General features: G+C 54.7%; 1 protein-coding gene across 1 annotated transcript; it reads right to left on the reverse strand.

The window, feature by feature from the left end:
* Nucleotides 1-729: 729 nt before the first annotated feature.
* On the reverse strand, nucleotides 730-13,458 carry LOC149861346 (Fc receptor-like protein 3). The gene is made up of 9 exons (XM_090053748.1): nucleotides 13,440-13,458; nucleotides 12,276-12,353; nucleotides 11,333-11,410; nucleotides 9,446-9,730; nucleotides 8,911-9,195; nucleotides 7,499-7,703; nucleotides 2,112-2,209; nucleotides 1,191-1,259; nucleotides 730-743 (listed from the first exon to the last, which is right to left on the reverse strand). Exons 1-9 carry the CDS (start codon nucleotides 13,456-13,458, stop codon nucleotides 730-732), a joined length of 1,131 nt encoding a protein of 376 aa, XP_089909874.1.
* Between the last annotated feature and the right edge of the window lie 2,856 nt (nucleotides 13,459-16,314).

Raw genomic sequence — 16,314 nt, forward strand, 5'->3', positions numbered from 1 at the left:
ATCTTTTGTACCGTTTCATAACGTGTATGCCAACAAGTCATAACATATACAAGTGTCCTGGCATCTTGAGCTCTGGCATGCTCGGTAGATGGGTTTGTGACAGCAGCAACCTCTGGGGTGAAGACAGAAGAGTCAGAGACCCCACTTGAGGGAATACAGCAGATTAAGGTTGCTTCCCAGGCTCCCTCCATCCAGGCCAAAAAACCCTAACTCAGCCAGTTGCCCTGCAAAGCCCTGGCCTTCTGGGCGTGCTGCCCTTGGGCCTGGCAGCAACTGCTCAGTACAGAGCTAGAGCCACAACCACTGCTATGCTGCCACTGCAGGCACCAGGCTGGGCACCAGCTCCTGTGGTTGCTGCCCTCATGCCCTGCGCTCTCTACTGCAGGCCAGGTGGATAGTGAAGTGTTACTGAGCAGCCTGGGCTGTCCCAGACATTGAGGGATCATGCTGGCGTCAGCGCAGGTCAAAGGTGGGTAATGGTCTCATAAATGTTGCTCTTGGATTGGTCCCCCCCTTCTGATGCTCTCACTTTGGTGGCTGAATCCCAGGAGGGCCTGGGACTGCAGAGCACAGCATAGGTGACAAGGTGTCCCTGCTGGAGAGAGCACAGGGGCAGTCAGCGGGGTGGGCAGGGGTGGAGAGGTGCCACGAGACACCAGCAGGCAGGGAGCGCCAGGCTGGGGGGGTGGGGGGGGGGGGTGTCATGCTTACATCATCCGTCTGGGAGATTCATGTGGGCTTGGCTGCGAGAGAGACACAAAGGGATCAGGCCTGGGCAGTAATGTGCACTCTGGGACCCTGGCATCAGCTCCCTGCACCTCCCCGACCAGCTCCAGCTGCCTGTTGTGCCTGGGACCCAACGCTGAGGGCATGGGTCCCCCAGGCCTCTCTCCTACCCCTGCGCCAGCCCTGCCTGAACCTAGGAGCTGCATCCTGCCAACCTGAACATGAAGCAGGAGGGGCTCCAAGTGTCTGAGCTTCCCTGCCAGCTGACACCAGTCCTGAGAACAAATCCTGACCAAGGCTCTAGGGCAGCTGGAAGCTGGTCATTTCCCTTCCTGGCCAGGAAAGTCAGAGATGAGGGGACCTAAACTCCCCCTAGAAACCCAGACGCACTTGTGCGTCTCTCACCCACCACTGTGTTACACCCCTCCTGCCTCTCTATGGAGACACAGCTCTGTGCCACTCACCGCTGCTTCCTTTCTGGATGTTGACAACGGAATAGACCATGTCCCTGCTCCCCTGCTCCTGGGGACACACTGGAAGGAAAAGCCAGGTCTCACTTAGGCCTTAACTACAAAAACAGTGACTGTGCTGCACACCTGCTGCTCCCTGGCACTGCAGTCCCACCCAGGCAGCCCAGGCACAGGGCCCCCAGGCAGGGGCAGATTGGCTACGGCCATCTGCAGTTGCCTGTACTTCAGCAGGGATGAGCTCTCATTGAGTCAGATCATCCCACCCACAGCCGCTCAGGCGCCACATGGAAGCCTATTAGTTGAAATGGTCTCGCTGTGTTCCACCACCGCGCCACGGGCAGTCTTCAGGTATCTCCCAGAGTGCCTTGCTTCCAGGAGCCAGCCGGGGATTGTGGCAGAGGTGTTTGGTGGGCACCGTGATGGAAGTGGTCTGGGACAGAGTCAGTGTGGAGGTGCCAGGTCCACAGGGCGACTTTGCCTGGCCAGTGCAAACATGCCAGCCTGTGCTGAAACAGGACAAGTGCAGCTGGCTTAGCTCCAGTGACCAGTCCTCTGGTACTGGGCTCTCAGCTTGGAGGCCACAACTCCCTGCCCTTCCTATCTAGCTGACTGGAAGGGGTCCTGCCTGATCCCAGCTGATGGGAGGGGGCTGTAAGAGGCCTGGGGTGGAAGATGATGCAGCAGATGGAGACGGCATGTAGGCAGGTCTCTAGTGGAGCCCAGGCAGGGACCCCTGCCTCATGCTGACATTCATATGAGCCACCAGGTCTGAGCAGAGCCTCCTGGCAGCCCACCTGGGCTATAAAGCCAAAGCAGGAGAATGTCCCTACTACAGCTCCAGCCTGGGACATTGCCCGACTCTGATCATCAGCCCCCAGCTTAGTGGCTTACATGGCTGGTAATGGGGCGCCTTACCATTGGCATACTCTAGCTCCAGCTGACTGGAACCCAGGGTAGCTGGAGGAAGCAGCCCATGGGCAGGGGGCTCCTGCTGGACTGGGCCTGGGGTGCTCCTGTGGAGAAGAAGATGCAGAGAGCTCAGGGGAATGGAATGGACACATGCAGAGCAGGGCATGGGAAAACAGTCGGGTGGATGGACAATGAAGGCACCTACATGTAGGGGCCAGATTCAGATTCATGCCAAGGGCTTTCTGTGGCTGGAGGAGAAGTGCAAGGGAGAATCAAGCCCTGGCAGGGTCTGTTCTGAGTCTCAGCCTGGTCCCTGCTCTAACTGTGGGAACAGCGCACTGTGCTTTTATGAGAACACTTTGCTTTGCAAGTCTGAAGTGGCTCAGAGAGAGATAGGGCTGCTTGTTGTTGTAAAGAGCTAGCTGCACAGCATTGCTAGAGCCTTGCTTTTATCAAGAAGGTGTACTTCTTTAACAGCACTGATCATCACACTATCAACACCTGGTCTCAGATGCGCCCCTGATTCTCCCCAGCAGCTGCCACAGACCAGGCAGGGAAACCCCTGGATGCCCCTGTCCACCATGCCACTGTCCCTCTGCCCAGCACTGCCCTCAGTAAAGTCCTGCTGGAGTCTCTGTACCCAACCCCAGCGGGCATTTCCCTTTGTGCGCTTCCTCGGGGACAGGGTTCCCTGGGATCCGGCGGCTGCTTAGATGGAAGCTCAGACTCCCAGTTTACAGCTGGTGCTGTTGTTGGTCACAGGGGCAGCAGTGCGGAGGGTGCTGCCCCATGATCGGGATTGCAGCTCAGGCCTGCAGTGAAACACCCCTGTCCATGTACAGGGTGGCGCCTCCACCCTCTCCCAGCCCAAGGCTCTGCAGGCCAGCCGAGGGCAAGGGAGGGACCCAAGAAATCCCTAGATCATCTTCCCTTCTAGAGATCCATCTCCTTCCTGTGCAAGGTGAGTGGGCACAGACTCTGCTCTCTCCACGCAAGCAGCCAGGATGTCATCAGCAGCCTGTGACTGCGGTGCCTCCTTTCAACCTCCAGCAGGTTCAGACTGGGAGACAGGACCAGAGGATCCCCAAAACCATACTGACTTTGGCTGTGTCACTGGAAAGGCCACAGCCTGGGCTGGGTTGTGACACAGTCTGACCCTGTGTGCTCACTTGGCCTGACTGTCATTGCCATGCACCTGGACAGAGTGTGCTCTGCTGTGTGCACATCCTGACTCACTGTCCAGCAAGCACCAGGGATGACCCTTTTGTGTCCAGCCCAGGATGGTGGCAGTGGCAATGAGACAGCCACTTGCAGAGCCTGAGTGAGAACCAGCTCCAGTCATCAGTGGGGCTCCTGCTCCTGCAGGAGTAGCTGAGAGATGACCCAGGCACTGGGCAACCCAATAGCCTTTAAACAAGACAACATTGAACTTACCCCTCACCCCACTCCTGCCCCCAAACCCTGCCTATTCTCAGGGCTGTACTCCCCTCCACCAGGCAGTGAAACATGTCTCCTCTGCAAAGCAAGTGAGAAAAGGGGCATTAGACTCTTCCCCCGGCTGCCAGGTGTGGATGGCTTTTGCTAGTGCACAGGAGACAGCGGCTGGGGGAACCACGGTGGGAAGAGTGATGGAGAGGTCAGCTTAGGCTGCATAACCTCGAGGGCTGAGCACAGAGCAGCTGGCCAGGGTAAGAGAAGGAGGGGCGTGAACGAGGGCCCAGGCTCAAGCGTCCATCCCCATCCCCTGGAGCAGCTCTTGGGTAAGGAGCCGTGAGCATCTGGGGCCTCCATGTGTCCCAGGCACCCAGTTATCCCTGCTGGGCTGGCAAGAGATGGTCTGCGGCTGCAGCAGGGCAGGCACTATAGCCACTTATGGGAGTTTGAATCCCTGTGTCTGTTGCCACTTCACATCCACTTTTCCCATTAGTGCTTGCGTGGGTGTGATCCTCAGAGATGGCCAACAATGCCTATGAATTTCAGCAAGCTCCCTGCATGGTGAGGTCTGCATGGCAGGAGCAGAGTCAAGGGTGACACCCACCTGGTTTCTGCTAGCGCCTGACGCAGACCACAGCACCCACAGTGGCACCGACCAGACACAGGAGGGTGACAGTCACACCCACAGCCACCCAGGTAGTCGCATCCCCTGGGAAGAGAAAGGAAACATGTTCATGAGCCCCCAGCTCTCACAGCACCAAGCAGCTGGAAGATACTTACTGCATCCATCCATCCATCCAGTCCCTGGTACTGCAGACAGCATCTCTCACGATCCTCCAGGAACTGACCCTGCCCCACTGCTCTGACTGGGTGGCAGCTCCAGAGCCCCACACTTCCGAGGGCCTGGAGCTGCCTTCTGATTCACAGCCATGGCCGCTCCTGCTGCTTTAATCCCATCTGCCCTTGTGCCAACACTGGTCTTTCCCTTCAGCAGATCTTGTCTATACCTGGTGCTTGTCCCCAAGCAGCTCACAAGGAATACAAGGCCCATGTCCAGCATGTCTCCCCATTCCTGCCCAGCCAAGCCCACATCCAACAGGTGCTCAGCTCCCTGAGCGCTGCACCAGCCCTCCCCTGTGCCACCCCAGCCTGCGTTTTGTCCTCCCACGGCGCTAATCCGTCCCTGCCTCCACTGACAGCACCCCTCAATATGTCCGGGTACATTGTACTCCATGGATGCTTGCACTGGCAGCTCAGCCATTCTGTGATGGACCGATTCATCCTGTAACTTCTCAGTCTTTCCCATTGAAAGAGATCCTGGCTGAAGGCAGCCCCAAGTGCCACATTGAGAGGCCACATCTGGAGCCCTATATCCAGTTTTGAGCACCCCATTACAGAAAGGATGTGGACAAATTTGAGAGAGTCCAGTGGAGGGCAACAAAAATGGTTCAGGGGCTGGACCACATGACTTATGAGGAGAGGCTGAGGGACTTATTTAGTCTGCAGAAAAGAAGACTGAGGGGGGATTTCATAGCAGCCTTCAACTCCTTGAAGGGGCGTTGCAAAGAAGCTGGAGCTGAACTGTTCTCAGTGGTGACAAATGACAGAACAAGAAGCAATGGGCTCAAGCTGCAGCAAGGGAAGTTTAGGTTGGATATTAGGAGAAACTTTCTCACTGGGAGGGTGGAGAAGCACTGAAACAGGTTACCCAAAGAGGGGGTGGAATCTCCATCCTTGGAGGTTTTTAAGGCCTGGCTTGACAATATCCTAGCTGGGATGTAGTTGGGGCTGGTCCTGCTTTGAGGAGGTTGGGCTAGATGTGACCTCCTGAGGTGCCTTCCAACCTCCATTTTCTAGGATTCTATGATAACTGCGTGACCCATCCCGTCCCCAGTGTCCTGGGACTCAGGGTCACCCCAGCTGTTCTTTGCAATGCCCTGATCTTCCTCTCTTGACAATGATCCCTGTGCCATGGCCCTTGCAGAGCTCCGTTGCACCATCCTCCTTTCTGTGCTAAGGTCAATCATGGAAGCGTCAAGTAGCATTGGTTTCAGCACTGACCCTAGTACAGTGCCTCTGATAACCCCCTCCCATCTGATACTTCCCTTCCAATGCAGCCTGGGATGCCCCTCCTACCCGCTTTACAGTCCTAGCACTATGGGCACTGGGGTGTCATAAGCAGTAGTATCCCCTTGCCAATATTGTGAAGTGGGTGCCGGACCACTACAATTTGCACAGGGCCTTGTCTCTGGCATTAGCTTGCGGCACCTCCCAGCTTTCTTAACAGCATGAAGCCCTCCTTGCTGCCCCTATTGCCCTCCGCCCCTCTCCACTGGAAGGGACCAGGCTCCAGCCACGCACCCCAGATCCTGATGAGGGCAGTTACAATCCCAAACCAGGGTGGGCAATTATTTGGGCTTGAGGGCCACTTAGGGAGTTTGGGTGAGCTGTTGTGGACTGCGTTAGCCCCCAGCCAAACCCTGTTGCGCTTTGTCAGCACTGCCTGCCTGCAACATCTCACCAAAAATCCCTAAGTTAGTCAACCCCAGAGCCCGGCCCCACGCTCTCACCACCCAGCAATCTAAGGGTCCTCATGGAGCTGGCAGGCAAGGTGTGCTTGGCCAGGTGGATGAGATGGGGCTGAATGTGGGTGGGGAGATGGGCACCAATTCTATGGGCAGTTTCAGGGCATGCAGGGATCCTGGCTGTGGCTCTGCCCTGGGCCTCAGCCCTGTGCTTTCACAGCCCCTTGATCCCAGCCCTGGCCTCAGATCTCTCCACCCGTTTCATTCCCAGACCCTGCTCCCCACCTGTCTGTGGCCCCATCCCATTCACTTGGCCAAGCCCATCCTGTCCACATGGATCCTGGACTGGTCTCCATTAAGATCGCACCTGCCCGCTCTGACCAGTGCTCCCCGGTGGTTGGTGCAGTACAGATGGGCCAGGGTGCTTGGGCAGCAGGGCTGAGTCCAGCAGCGGTGGCAGCAATACTGGCACCAGCAGATGGAAAGAGCTGCTGCTGAGGCTGCCAGGAAGTGGGGTCCAGCTGCTGCATCACCCCAGCCCTGCTGCACATCCATGGGTGGTGGGACAGGCTGCATGTGTCACAGCCAGGGCTACCCGCTAAGCCTGGGCTGCGTGGGGCCAAGGGACCCACCACAAACTGAATAAAACCCCTTGGCAGCCCAGATCCAGCCTGCAAGCCATGTTTTGCCCACCCTGGGTTTAAAAACTCCTTCCCCACTATAACTTGTAGGAGTAAATTTAGTCGGGCTTCTGGCCTCCTTGACTAGAAAAACAGACAGAGACCAGAAGTGCTGATACAGCTTATTTCAGTTATATATTTTGAGATAAGAAATCCTGCATGTCTTATTACCCTGTGCACAGACGTCCAATTAAGTAAACTTGTTTTAGTTTCTCCAAAGTTGTATTTTTTTCTCTTTATCTGTCTTAAGTATAAAAATGCTTGAAAACTTAGTGAGTCCGAGGATTCCTTTGAAACAGACAAGTGGGTGATTCCCCTTGCTGTATGAAATCCTCCCTGTGATCACAGTATAGCCCTAAATAAAGAAAAGCTGGCTCTGTCAGTTCTGATTCAACCACAACACGAAGTTTGATTTCTTCCACAGACCTGCGAGGCAAATGTAAGGCCTGGCTATGAGTCAGGTTGGGATCTCAGAGGTACCAGAACCAGGATGGATCCCTCCTGGTACTAAAGCCTGTCCCCATCCTGTCTCACAATGAAATCCAGGCTGGGTGCAAAGCCCCAGTGAGATCTTGAATCTGACTCTGCAGCTGAGCATAACTCTGACCCAGGTCCTACCTCAGCCCCTACCCAGCCCCTTCCTTATCCAGCCCCAGGTGTTACCTCTTACGGTGATGGCCAGGATCTTGCTGGGGGCCTGGAAGACTCTCTCCAGGCTGAGCTGGCTGCTGGCGATGCACGGGTAATTTCCCACAGCTGCACCGACTCCACACACAAGATGTGCCCCACAGGACTCAGCAGCCCCAGCTCTGAGGCCGTGTCCAGCTCCTGGGCACTGTGAAGCCACCTGAACGCTGGGTCCGTCCCCTCCTGCACCGAGCAGCTGAGATTCAGGCTTTCTCCCACTGTGAGCACCAGCTCTGGCTTATCTGTGATAACATTAGCTCCAGTCACAGGCACTGCAAGCACCAGGGAGAGGGTGTGAGTACAGGATGGGGCTGGAGGGAGCAGGAGGCCAGAGGGGAGAGCTCCTGCTCACTCTCCAGTTCACGAGGAGAAGAGAGGAGTGAATGGGGTGGGGTGGGGAGGAGCCGCTATGCACTGGCCATGGGGACAGAACGGGGGGGGGGACCAGGCAGGGCACTTGCACCCAGGTGTGGTAATTGGGAGGGGGAAGGAGTACAGTGGGTGAGGGGCTTTGTGTAGCCTGTCTGCGCCCTGTGTTGTGTTGCTCAGAGCATCTGTGTGGGCTACCGAGGCATCAGTGTCCAGACCTCCTGCAGGAGGGGCAGGACAGCAGGGGAGGAGGTGTCCCACACACCCAACACCGTGGGCTACCCTGGAGCCCACACAGGTGGGTGCTCTAAGCAGCACAGCATGGGGGGCAGGCCATGACAGGGGTGGCACGAATCCCATGGACACGCTTGGAGCCCACGCCTGCTATGGGATATTATGGGCCCTCATGTGGGTCCAGGGCCACACACCCAGGGCAGTGTGTAGGCTGCTGTAGCATCTCTTCCACTGGTTGTTTAGCTGAGGCAGCTTGTATTTCTCTGTGAGAGCTAAGGAAGGGCATTTTGTGTCCCAAAGCTTCTCTACTGTCCCTTCCAACTGTGAGGTTGGCCTAAGAAAAGACATTGCCAAATACATCTTGCATCTTGCTCATTGGATAATCACGCCCACAGCAACACTCCAGCACAGCTCCTCACTCTATCTTATTGCACTTTCTCAATTGCCCAAAGAGACTGAGAGGAGAAGACAAGTGAGAGGTGACGGGCAAGAAAAGCCCAACATGGGATTTCTCCAGAGATATTTCTCACTGAGGCCATAAAATGCTCCTCAGGAAGATGAAGGGTTTCAAAGGGATGAAAACGTGGCCCCAGACCTGACTGCCAGGAGCCCCTGTGGTAGCAGAGCGGTGACTAGTGGGTGCTGCCCCCACGCACCCTGCAGGGACGCCCCGCTGCCCACGGCCTCCTGCTGCCGCAGCCGCCTCCCTCGTGGCGCTGCCTGCGCGGAGCAACCTCCCGCCTCCCCTCCCAGCAGCCTGGGCCCCAGCACCTTATCCACCAGCACCCGCCCCACGGGGCCCGGGGTTAATGGGAGTCACGTCCTCCCCAGGGAAACAACAAGTCCTCGTCCCCCCGTCAACTGGGACCCACTCACCCCACACTGTGACCATCACCCGTGGGCTCAGGACCAGGTCGTGGCCATTTGAGGCAGCGCAGTGATACTCCCCAGCATCGCTATCCCTGGCAGCAGGGATCTTGTAGTCCATCCTCCGTGAGCCCAGAGTCTCTGCGCTCAGAGCCAGGCCAGAGCTCTCCTGGTGCCAGGAGTAGGCGAGAGGCCCGGTGCCCACAGCCACGGAGCAGCTCAGCACCAGCCGCTCCCCTGCCACCACCTGCCCATTGGGGGGCTGCACCCCCAGGGTGACTCCGGAGACGGGGACTCGTGAGCAGGGAGACCAAGAGGGGAGATGGGCCTGTTTTGCTGCCTGAACACAGCTCCAGTTTGCCACCCTCCCCCATACCTGTGCTGCTGTCTGAAAACAGCCCCACCAGAGCTGTTGCTGCCCCCTGGATCCGGGCTGGGAGGAGCCCCATGGTCTAGATCCAGGCTGGGGGCCAGTGTAAGCTTGACACCCCTGTCTCCTGGAACCTGCAGACCCCGCCCGACAATCCCTGTCATGGGCACTCACATTTAACCTCGATGTCTTGCTCAGGGATCTGTTTCCTTACACTTGAGGTCACCGTCTGCACCACACAAAAGTAGAGTCCTGAGTCTGCCAGCCCTGCCTCTGGGATGTGGTATTCGGGGGAGCTTCTTGGTTCTCTTATGATCGTACTGCTCTTGGAGAAGGAGTACTGAAGCTGTAGGTCTGATTTCAGGGAGCTGAGCTGAGTGACACACTGCAGGGTCAGTGGGCTTCCTTCCCTGGCTTCAGCTGAGCCAGCCACCCTCAGCTCAGGTGTTGAAAACAGCTCTAGAAAGACACCAGATTGGGACACCCCACAGCCTCAGCACTGCTCTCCTTCCACTACCTTCCCATTAAGGGGATGAACCCCCAGGTTTATTCTGGAGATGGGGACTCCTGAGGGGAGAGGTCAAGAGAGGACTGGGACCTGCTGCAGTGATCCAGCCCTGGCATGTGGGGACATCCAAGCTGCTCAACCCCTTGGAGCTTGAGCAAAGGGGTCTTTGAGCTGGACTGAGCTGGCTATGCGCCAGCACAAGGGGCTCCCAGCACTGCAGGTGAGAGCTGTGCACCACTGGGTTGGGCTCATTTGGCTCCATGCCTCCACATGTGGCTGTTAGTACTCCAGTGGGGAGCCACACATGGAGGCATGGAGCCCACCTGGCCTGATGGTGGTGAGTTACCATGACCCCCGGGCCATGTGCCAACCAGGTGGGTGAGCTCTGTGCCTGCATGTGCAGGCGTCTGCTGAAGTGCTGGACGCCCCACATTGAGGCATGGAGCCAGCCTGGCCCAATGGCACGTGACCACTTCCTGTAATGGTGGTAACCCCATGTGCTGGCATGGAGCCAGCCCAGCATGGCACCTGCCAGTGGGCCTCGCTGGGTGGGCTCTGTATCACCATATGCAGTTTCTGGGACTCAGCTGGAGCTGTGTATCACTGGGGGGCTCTGCCTGCAGTGGGCTAGGAGCCAAGGGCCTACCACCACCTGCTGCTGCTGGCAGGGACAGCTGTGTGTCATGGGTGGGGGTAGAGTGCTGGGGGGACCCATACCCACCCAACAACTGCACCACACACCCAGCCCTCCACAAACCCCACACCTACTCATACACACTCCCACACCCCCCAGACTCCACACCCACACCATCCACAAACCCCATGCACACAGCCCCCACCACTTCACAACCCCCCACACCCCACCCCCACCCCGACACAATATACAAAACACAATATACTGGCTGTATTTTGAGCTATGATATAATCGACTCTCTATACGCTACACAAACGCACATAAATCAGGACATATTTTTTAAAATAAAATTAAAATATATTATGGTAGATATTTGATTTTTAGTGTATGATTTGCTTTTTTTCTGGTTCCAGGATGGCAACCCCCAAAAGGATTACTTGGGGGGGGGGGGGGAACACTTCTGGTCCTAAGATGGTGACCAGAGGGCAGGGCACTTGTCAAGGGGTGGGGTTACCCTTGTGGCCCTTGACATCTCACCAAAACTCAATAGACAGCTCTCCAGCTTAAATAATTGCCCACCCCAGGACTAGAGGCACCTGGGTGAATTACAGCCCCTGATGCCATCCAGCCCAAGAGATCCTTCCCCCTCCCAGGTGGTCAGTGCCCTCCTGCCTTGTGTCCTGCGGCTGCCTCATCTCTGCCCAGCCCAACACCCCCAGCAGATCCTTACCTCGGACAAGGACCAGCACCTCATTAGAATATCTTATAAAATAAAGAGAACCAGATAACATTTCTCCTTCACATCGGTATTTGCTACTGTCTGTTGTCTTTGCTTGATCAACAGTATAACTGGACTGAACAGGCCTTGGTGCGATGTCAGCTCCATCTCTGTAGTATCCCATCCAATGCACTTCAACACCTGTCCGCACACGACATCTGAGAACCAGCCGGTCCCCCTCGAACACTGCATAATGCGGGGCCTGGAGAATCAGCCAGCCTGAAAGAGAGACACAGCGAGTGGGAGCTGCAGGGACCCTTGCATGAGGTACCACACTCCTTGGCATGTGCTGCCCGGCAGGACGGGGGCTGCAGGCTACACTGACAAAGGCAGTTTATCCACTGATGTGAGGGGGAGGCAGGCACGTGGAAAAGTGCCCTGGGCCCAGCTGAAAATGACCCAGAGACCCCTCTAGTGCTACAGTAGAATCAGAGAAATCTGCCCCGAGGCAGGGGCAGGAGAGTCATCCAACAGCCAGGGGGGCAAGACCGGACTGAGTGAAGGGGCAGGAGGGTAATGAGTGATGGGTCCCAAGAGTGGGTGATATGGGTGGCAGCAGCACAACAGGGCATCCAGCTGGCAGCTCCTGAGGCAGGAGCTATGCTGGCTGCCTGCACCACGGCCCTGGGAGCTGCAGGAGCAAACCCAGCACAAGGTCCTGTCTTAGGGATTGATCCTCCTACATGGGCACAGCCCCCGCCACCCTGTGGTGCCAGAGCAGGAAGTGCCTGCCCCACTGCTGCCATGTCTGTAGCAAACAGGGGCAGCATCCCAGGGTCTCTCTCCTGTGGCTGCAGAGACCTTCTTGGTTGGTCCCTGGAGAGCCCTAAGGGAGCTAGGAGTGGAGAGGAAGGACCCCCACAGTTGTCCCCTGCCTGCTACTGCAGGAGGTCTCAACTCCTCAGTGACCACCCCAAAGCCCACCAGTCCCATGGTAGGAGAAGAGCAGAATCCACTGGACAACCCACTGGTCTTGCACTGGTATTTTCCTGCATCTTTCATTTGTGCAACTTTAATTTGGAGTTTCGTTTCTGTTGATATCCAGGAATGTCCCTTCAAACACCAAGAGGGTGGGATCCATTACATGACAGAGTGATGCTCTCGCCCCTCAACACGGTGCTCCAGGGAGGGTCCAGGGTCAGCATGGCCTTCTGTGCAGCTGCTGGGGCCAGGCAGACGGGGAGGGAGCAGGAAGAGGGGAATTTAATGCACAGATGGGTGGGATGAGATGATCCCAAACCCTGCACACAGGGGACAGAGCCAGGATACTGGCCAGGGTTACACTTCTGGGCTGGGATTTCGAAGGAGCTCAGAGGAATTGGGGGTCCAGCTAAGTGCCAGCTATTGCCTAGTGCAAGGGTGCAGTGGGGCAAGGCCACAGCAGTGCTCCTGGTGCCTACATACTGTCCTACTCCAGGCAGCACCATGGGGTTGGTGAATGGGTCCTGTCCAGTATTTGGGACAGTATGACTCCCTCCCTGCCTCCTCTTCAGTGAGAGGGATTGGCAGCTGAGGGGATCTGGAGCTTGGAATTTGTGCAGGAAAATCAGAAACAAGAGCACTCACTGGCTCGGCCAAGGGCATGAGCTGCAAAGATAACAAGACAGAACATGGATGTAGGTGAGGTCTGTCTCTCCCTCACTGCTGACAGCAACCCTGAGCCTGCCCAAGGAAGCCCAGAGGTCTGTTCCCTCCAGGAGGTCTGACTGGCTGCCCACACGGCTCTCTTCTGGCCTTGTGCTCTAGGAGCAGACTCTGGCCTGGAGAGAGGGTCCGAGCCATATGCCCAGCAAACATGGGGAGCAGAGACCACACCGGGACAGACTTCCCCAGAGCTCCTGCCTGCAAGATCTCCCCACCCCACTGCACCCCTCATTGAGCATGGACAGGGGCAGGCCAGGCTTGTCTAGCAAGAGCACAAGGACCCCCAGTACTGCAGGACTGGCTTCATGTCTGTCATAGCTGTTGAACACCAGCCTGCAGCACCTCCCCTTTGTCCCAGTGTCCCCACCAGGCCTGTCCCCATTTCCCTCCCACCCCTCACCCATGGGCACATCACAGGGGCCAGACGGGAACCTCAGAGCCTGCGATTCCCGTGCCAGTTCTTCCAGAATTCAGGGCTGCAGCAGGCTTTGAGACAGAGATCATAGATTCCTCTGACAGGGAAGCATCGAGTGCTGTGAATCTTGTCTCTCTTCAGTTCTGGCTATTTCCACATCTGAGCTCTATTCCCTGTGGCCCATCCTACCTTCACCTCCAGCATCCATGTTGGCATCACTGCCAAGCACAGAGGCAAAGCGCCCACTTAGCTTTTGGGTCTTCTCGACATCATCTTTCACCTCTACCCATCCTCAATGCATCATGGTCCCATATCTTCTTCTTGTTTGCGCAGTAGAAGCATCTTATGCTCTTTGTGGTAATTTCCTTTGCAAAGTCTGTCTTGGCTGAACCTGTGTCATCTTTTATTGTGGTCCACAGCACCCCATCTCCAGGATGCACCTTTCTTTGCTGACAAGCCCTTCTGGCCATTTCCTGTCAGCTCTGGTTCCTCCTAGCACCCTCCTCACAGAGCTATTGGCCCACTGAGGTCAGGAGCTTTTTGCTACAGGGAGGCATCTGAAGCCCCCATGCAATCCACACCTGCTAAGAGCTCCCATGACAGAAAAACCTTGCAACTTCAGTATTACATCAGCATAGCTCAAGGCCACTGCTGTTAAGCTGGGGCAAGGACTGATCATTGCGTTTGGGAAGCACCACACATAATGAGAAGTGACAGCTGCAGAAACTGGATGCTGCGTCTTTTGGTAGGAAATGTAACCATGTTCAGTCAGCTACAATCCCACTGGACAAACAGTTTGTGGGAGAGCTGGAAAATAAATTGAGCTGGGAGTGTGGCAGTTCCAGAGCAGCTGCTCGCTGTGTATAAAAGAGCCCAGCATGGGACCATGCATGGCGGAGGTGGAGATGGGAGCAAGAGACATCTCCTCTGAGAGAGAGAGCAGAGAAGGCTGGATGAAGAAAGGAAGCAGGGAGTCAACTAAGGATTTCCCAGAGATGAAATAGAGGTGCAAGAAAGGGAGAAACTGCAAGAAGCAGAGGTGGGGTGGATGCACCAGAGAAAAAAAGAAAAGAACAAGAGAGTAAGCAATGAAAAACAAAGAAACATGCTGGGAGTTCTTAGTTTTGATTTTGATATTGTTGACTTTATTGACTGTTCTTAAAGAGGTTTTTGATTGGAAAAACTAGGAAGAACACAGGAAAAATAAATAAATAAATAAAAAGAAAAAAGAAAACTGAAAGTAAATACTTTAGGAGAATTCAAGAAACGGTTCGAAAGCGAGTTTGATTATGTTGTATATCAATAAAGAAGAAATAGCATCAAAGGTGTTTACAAAAAAAAAGGAATTATAAAAAAAAAAGGAAGACTTTTGTAAAAATAGCTATGTGTGTAAAGGAACCTTAAAGGTAATAAAAAGAATAGTTCAGCTGCATACGTCTGTGGTTTGAGTAATAGTCTTAATCTGTGTGTCGGGCAAGAAAGGCATCAGATAGGTGAGCCACCGCTGGAAAATGTGAGAGATTGCCAGTGACCTACTGTGGAAATAATACCTCCCGACTGATATCATCAAAATGAATAAAGACGTGGCAGACGAGAGTCGGAACTGACACAAGAGGCAATAGGCAAGGCAGTCAGTGAAAACATCACACAGTTGTTCTCTCTTACTAAAATATGGAAATGTTCATCATGTTTAGGTAGTGTAAGAATGATGTTGTAGCTGTGGCAGTCCAGAAATTATGTGAAAGGCCAGGATTTCTGAGGTTAGTATCTTTTATTGAACCAACTGTATAGTGGGAATATTAGACAAGGGACCGGATGAAGAGTGTCTTGCATTCAAAAGCTTGTCTAACTCTAAAACAACTACAATATATACTTGATCCAATAAAAGATACCACCCTAAGAAGTCCTGGCCTCTCACATCATGTTTCGTTTGTATAAGCCTCCGCAGAAAAATGAGATAAAAAGGGAAGTCTAGAGTGGTTTGGGAGTCATCAAAGCTAATGAACTAAGGCATTCACAGACAATTAAGCAGTACTTCATGGGGCTTCCCCAGAGGTCAAAGGAGCTGTATGCTATAGACTAATGATTTACTGCTTAACTGCTTGAATCAAGCATTTTCTAGGAAATGAGGAAGTTCATCCTGTTCTCTTAACATCTTGGACTTGGAAGGGATGGGTAGGGGCTGTGACACCACAAGCATTTACCCCTTGTTTGGGATACCAATTCCAGAACATTTTAGCATCTTTGCCTGATAGATGTTCTAGGCGACCTCCACACTCAGATCCCAGAGAGGCTCGGTCCAGCCAGCCTCACTGTCTGAGGTCTGTCTTTTCGAAATGGAGAACTGCTGCTGTCAAAACCCTTTAGTTTCAACCTGATCAATTCATGGTCTCTCTCCTCAAAGCTATTTTTTATTACTGCTTCTTCCATATGACCTCACTCACCACCACATCTGAGCCCCAAACAGCATCGCCTCTTGTTGGTTCAATGACTGGAGAAGAAATCTATCGATTCTCACACTTGGGGATCCCTCCGTTCTACCAACATTAGCAGCATTTACTCCCCACTCAACTTCTAACAGGTCCAAATCACCCTTGACAGCACAGTTCCCGGCAGCTCTTCTCTCTCTAACAACATTGCAGAATCTCTGTCTGGATCCTACCTCGGCGTCTGCACCTGGCTGCAGCCCTGCCCCAGGGAATCATGCTTGCTGCTCTTCCCCAAAGCAATGCTGCATCACCCACCCTCTCCTCACTCCTTAAAGTCCATCTCCCATCCCTGAACAGCCTCTGCCCATCAGCGCTGTGCTCCAGGTAGGGTGGTTGTTTCACCAGGGACTTATCAGCATGAGCCGCACTGCATTTCCTCCTGTCTTGAGCACTGAGCTGCTGCCTGATGATTGTCTGCTGAAGAGCTCAGTCACCTTTTCATAGCTGCTGCTCTGGGCAAGAGGAAGGAAATGGCTTTTGCCTTCACAATGGGGTTTATCCTATCCACCCACTGCTAAGGCAGCACCTTTGTCTTGATGCAGGGTGTTGAGACAGGCAGGGAGACCAGAGGCCTT

The sequence above is a fragment of the Crocodylus siamensis genome, chromosome 6 (assembly GCF_052110815.1).
Source record: "Crocodylus siamensis isolate JL-2025a chromosome 6, ASM5211081v1, whole genome shotgun sequence".
Lineage (NCBI taxonomy): Eukaryota > Metazoa > Chordata > Crocodylia > Crocodylidae > Crocodylus > Crocodylus siamensis.

Excerpts from the sequence above, each read along its gene's own strand:
- LOC149861346 (XM_090053748.1), bottom strand. Across the intron at positions 7,704-8,910 it reads GGTGATGGTCACAGTGTGGG|TGCCTGTGACTGGAGCTAAT; the intron begins GTGAGTGGGTCC and ends TGGTGCTTGCAG. Across the intron at positions 2,210-7,498 it reads TGTGTGGAGTCGGTGCAGCT|GAGCACCCCAGGCCCAGTCC; the intron begins GTGGGAAATTAC and ends TCTTCTCCACAG.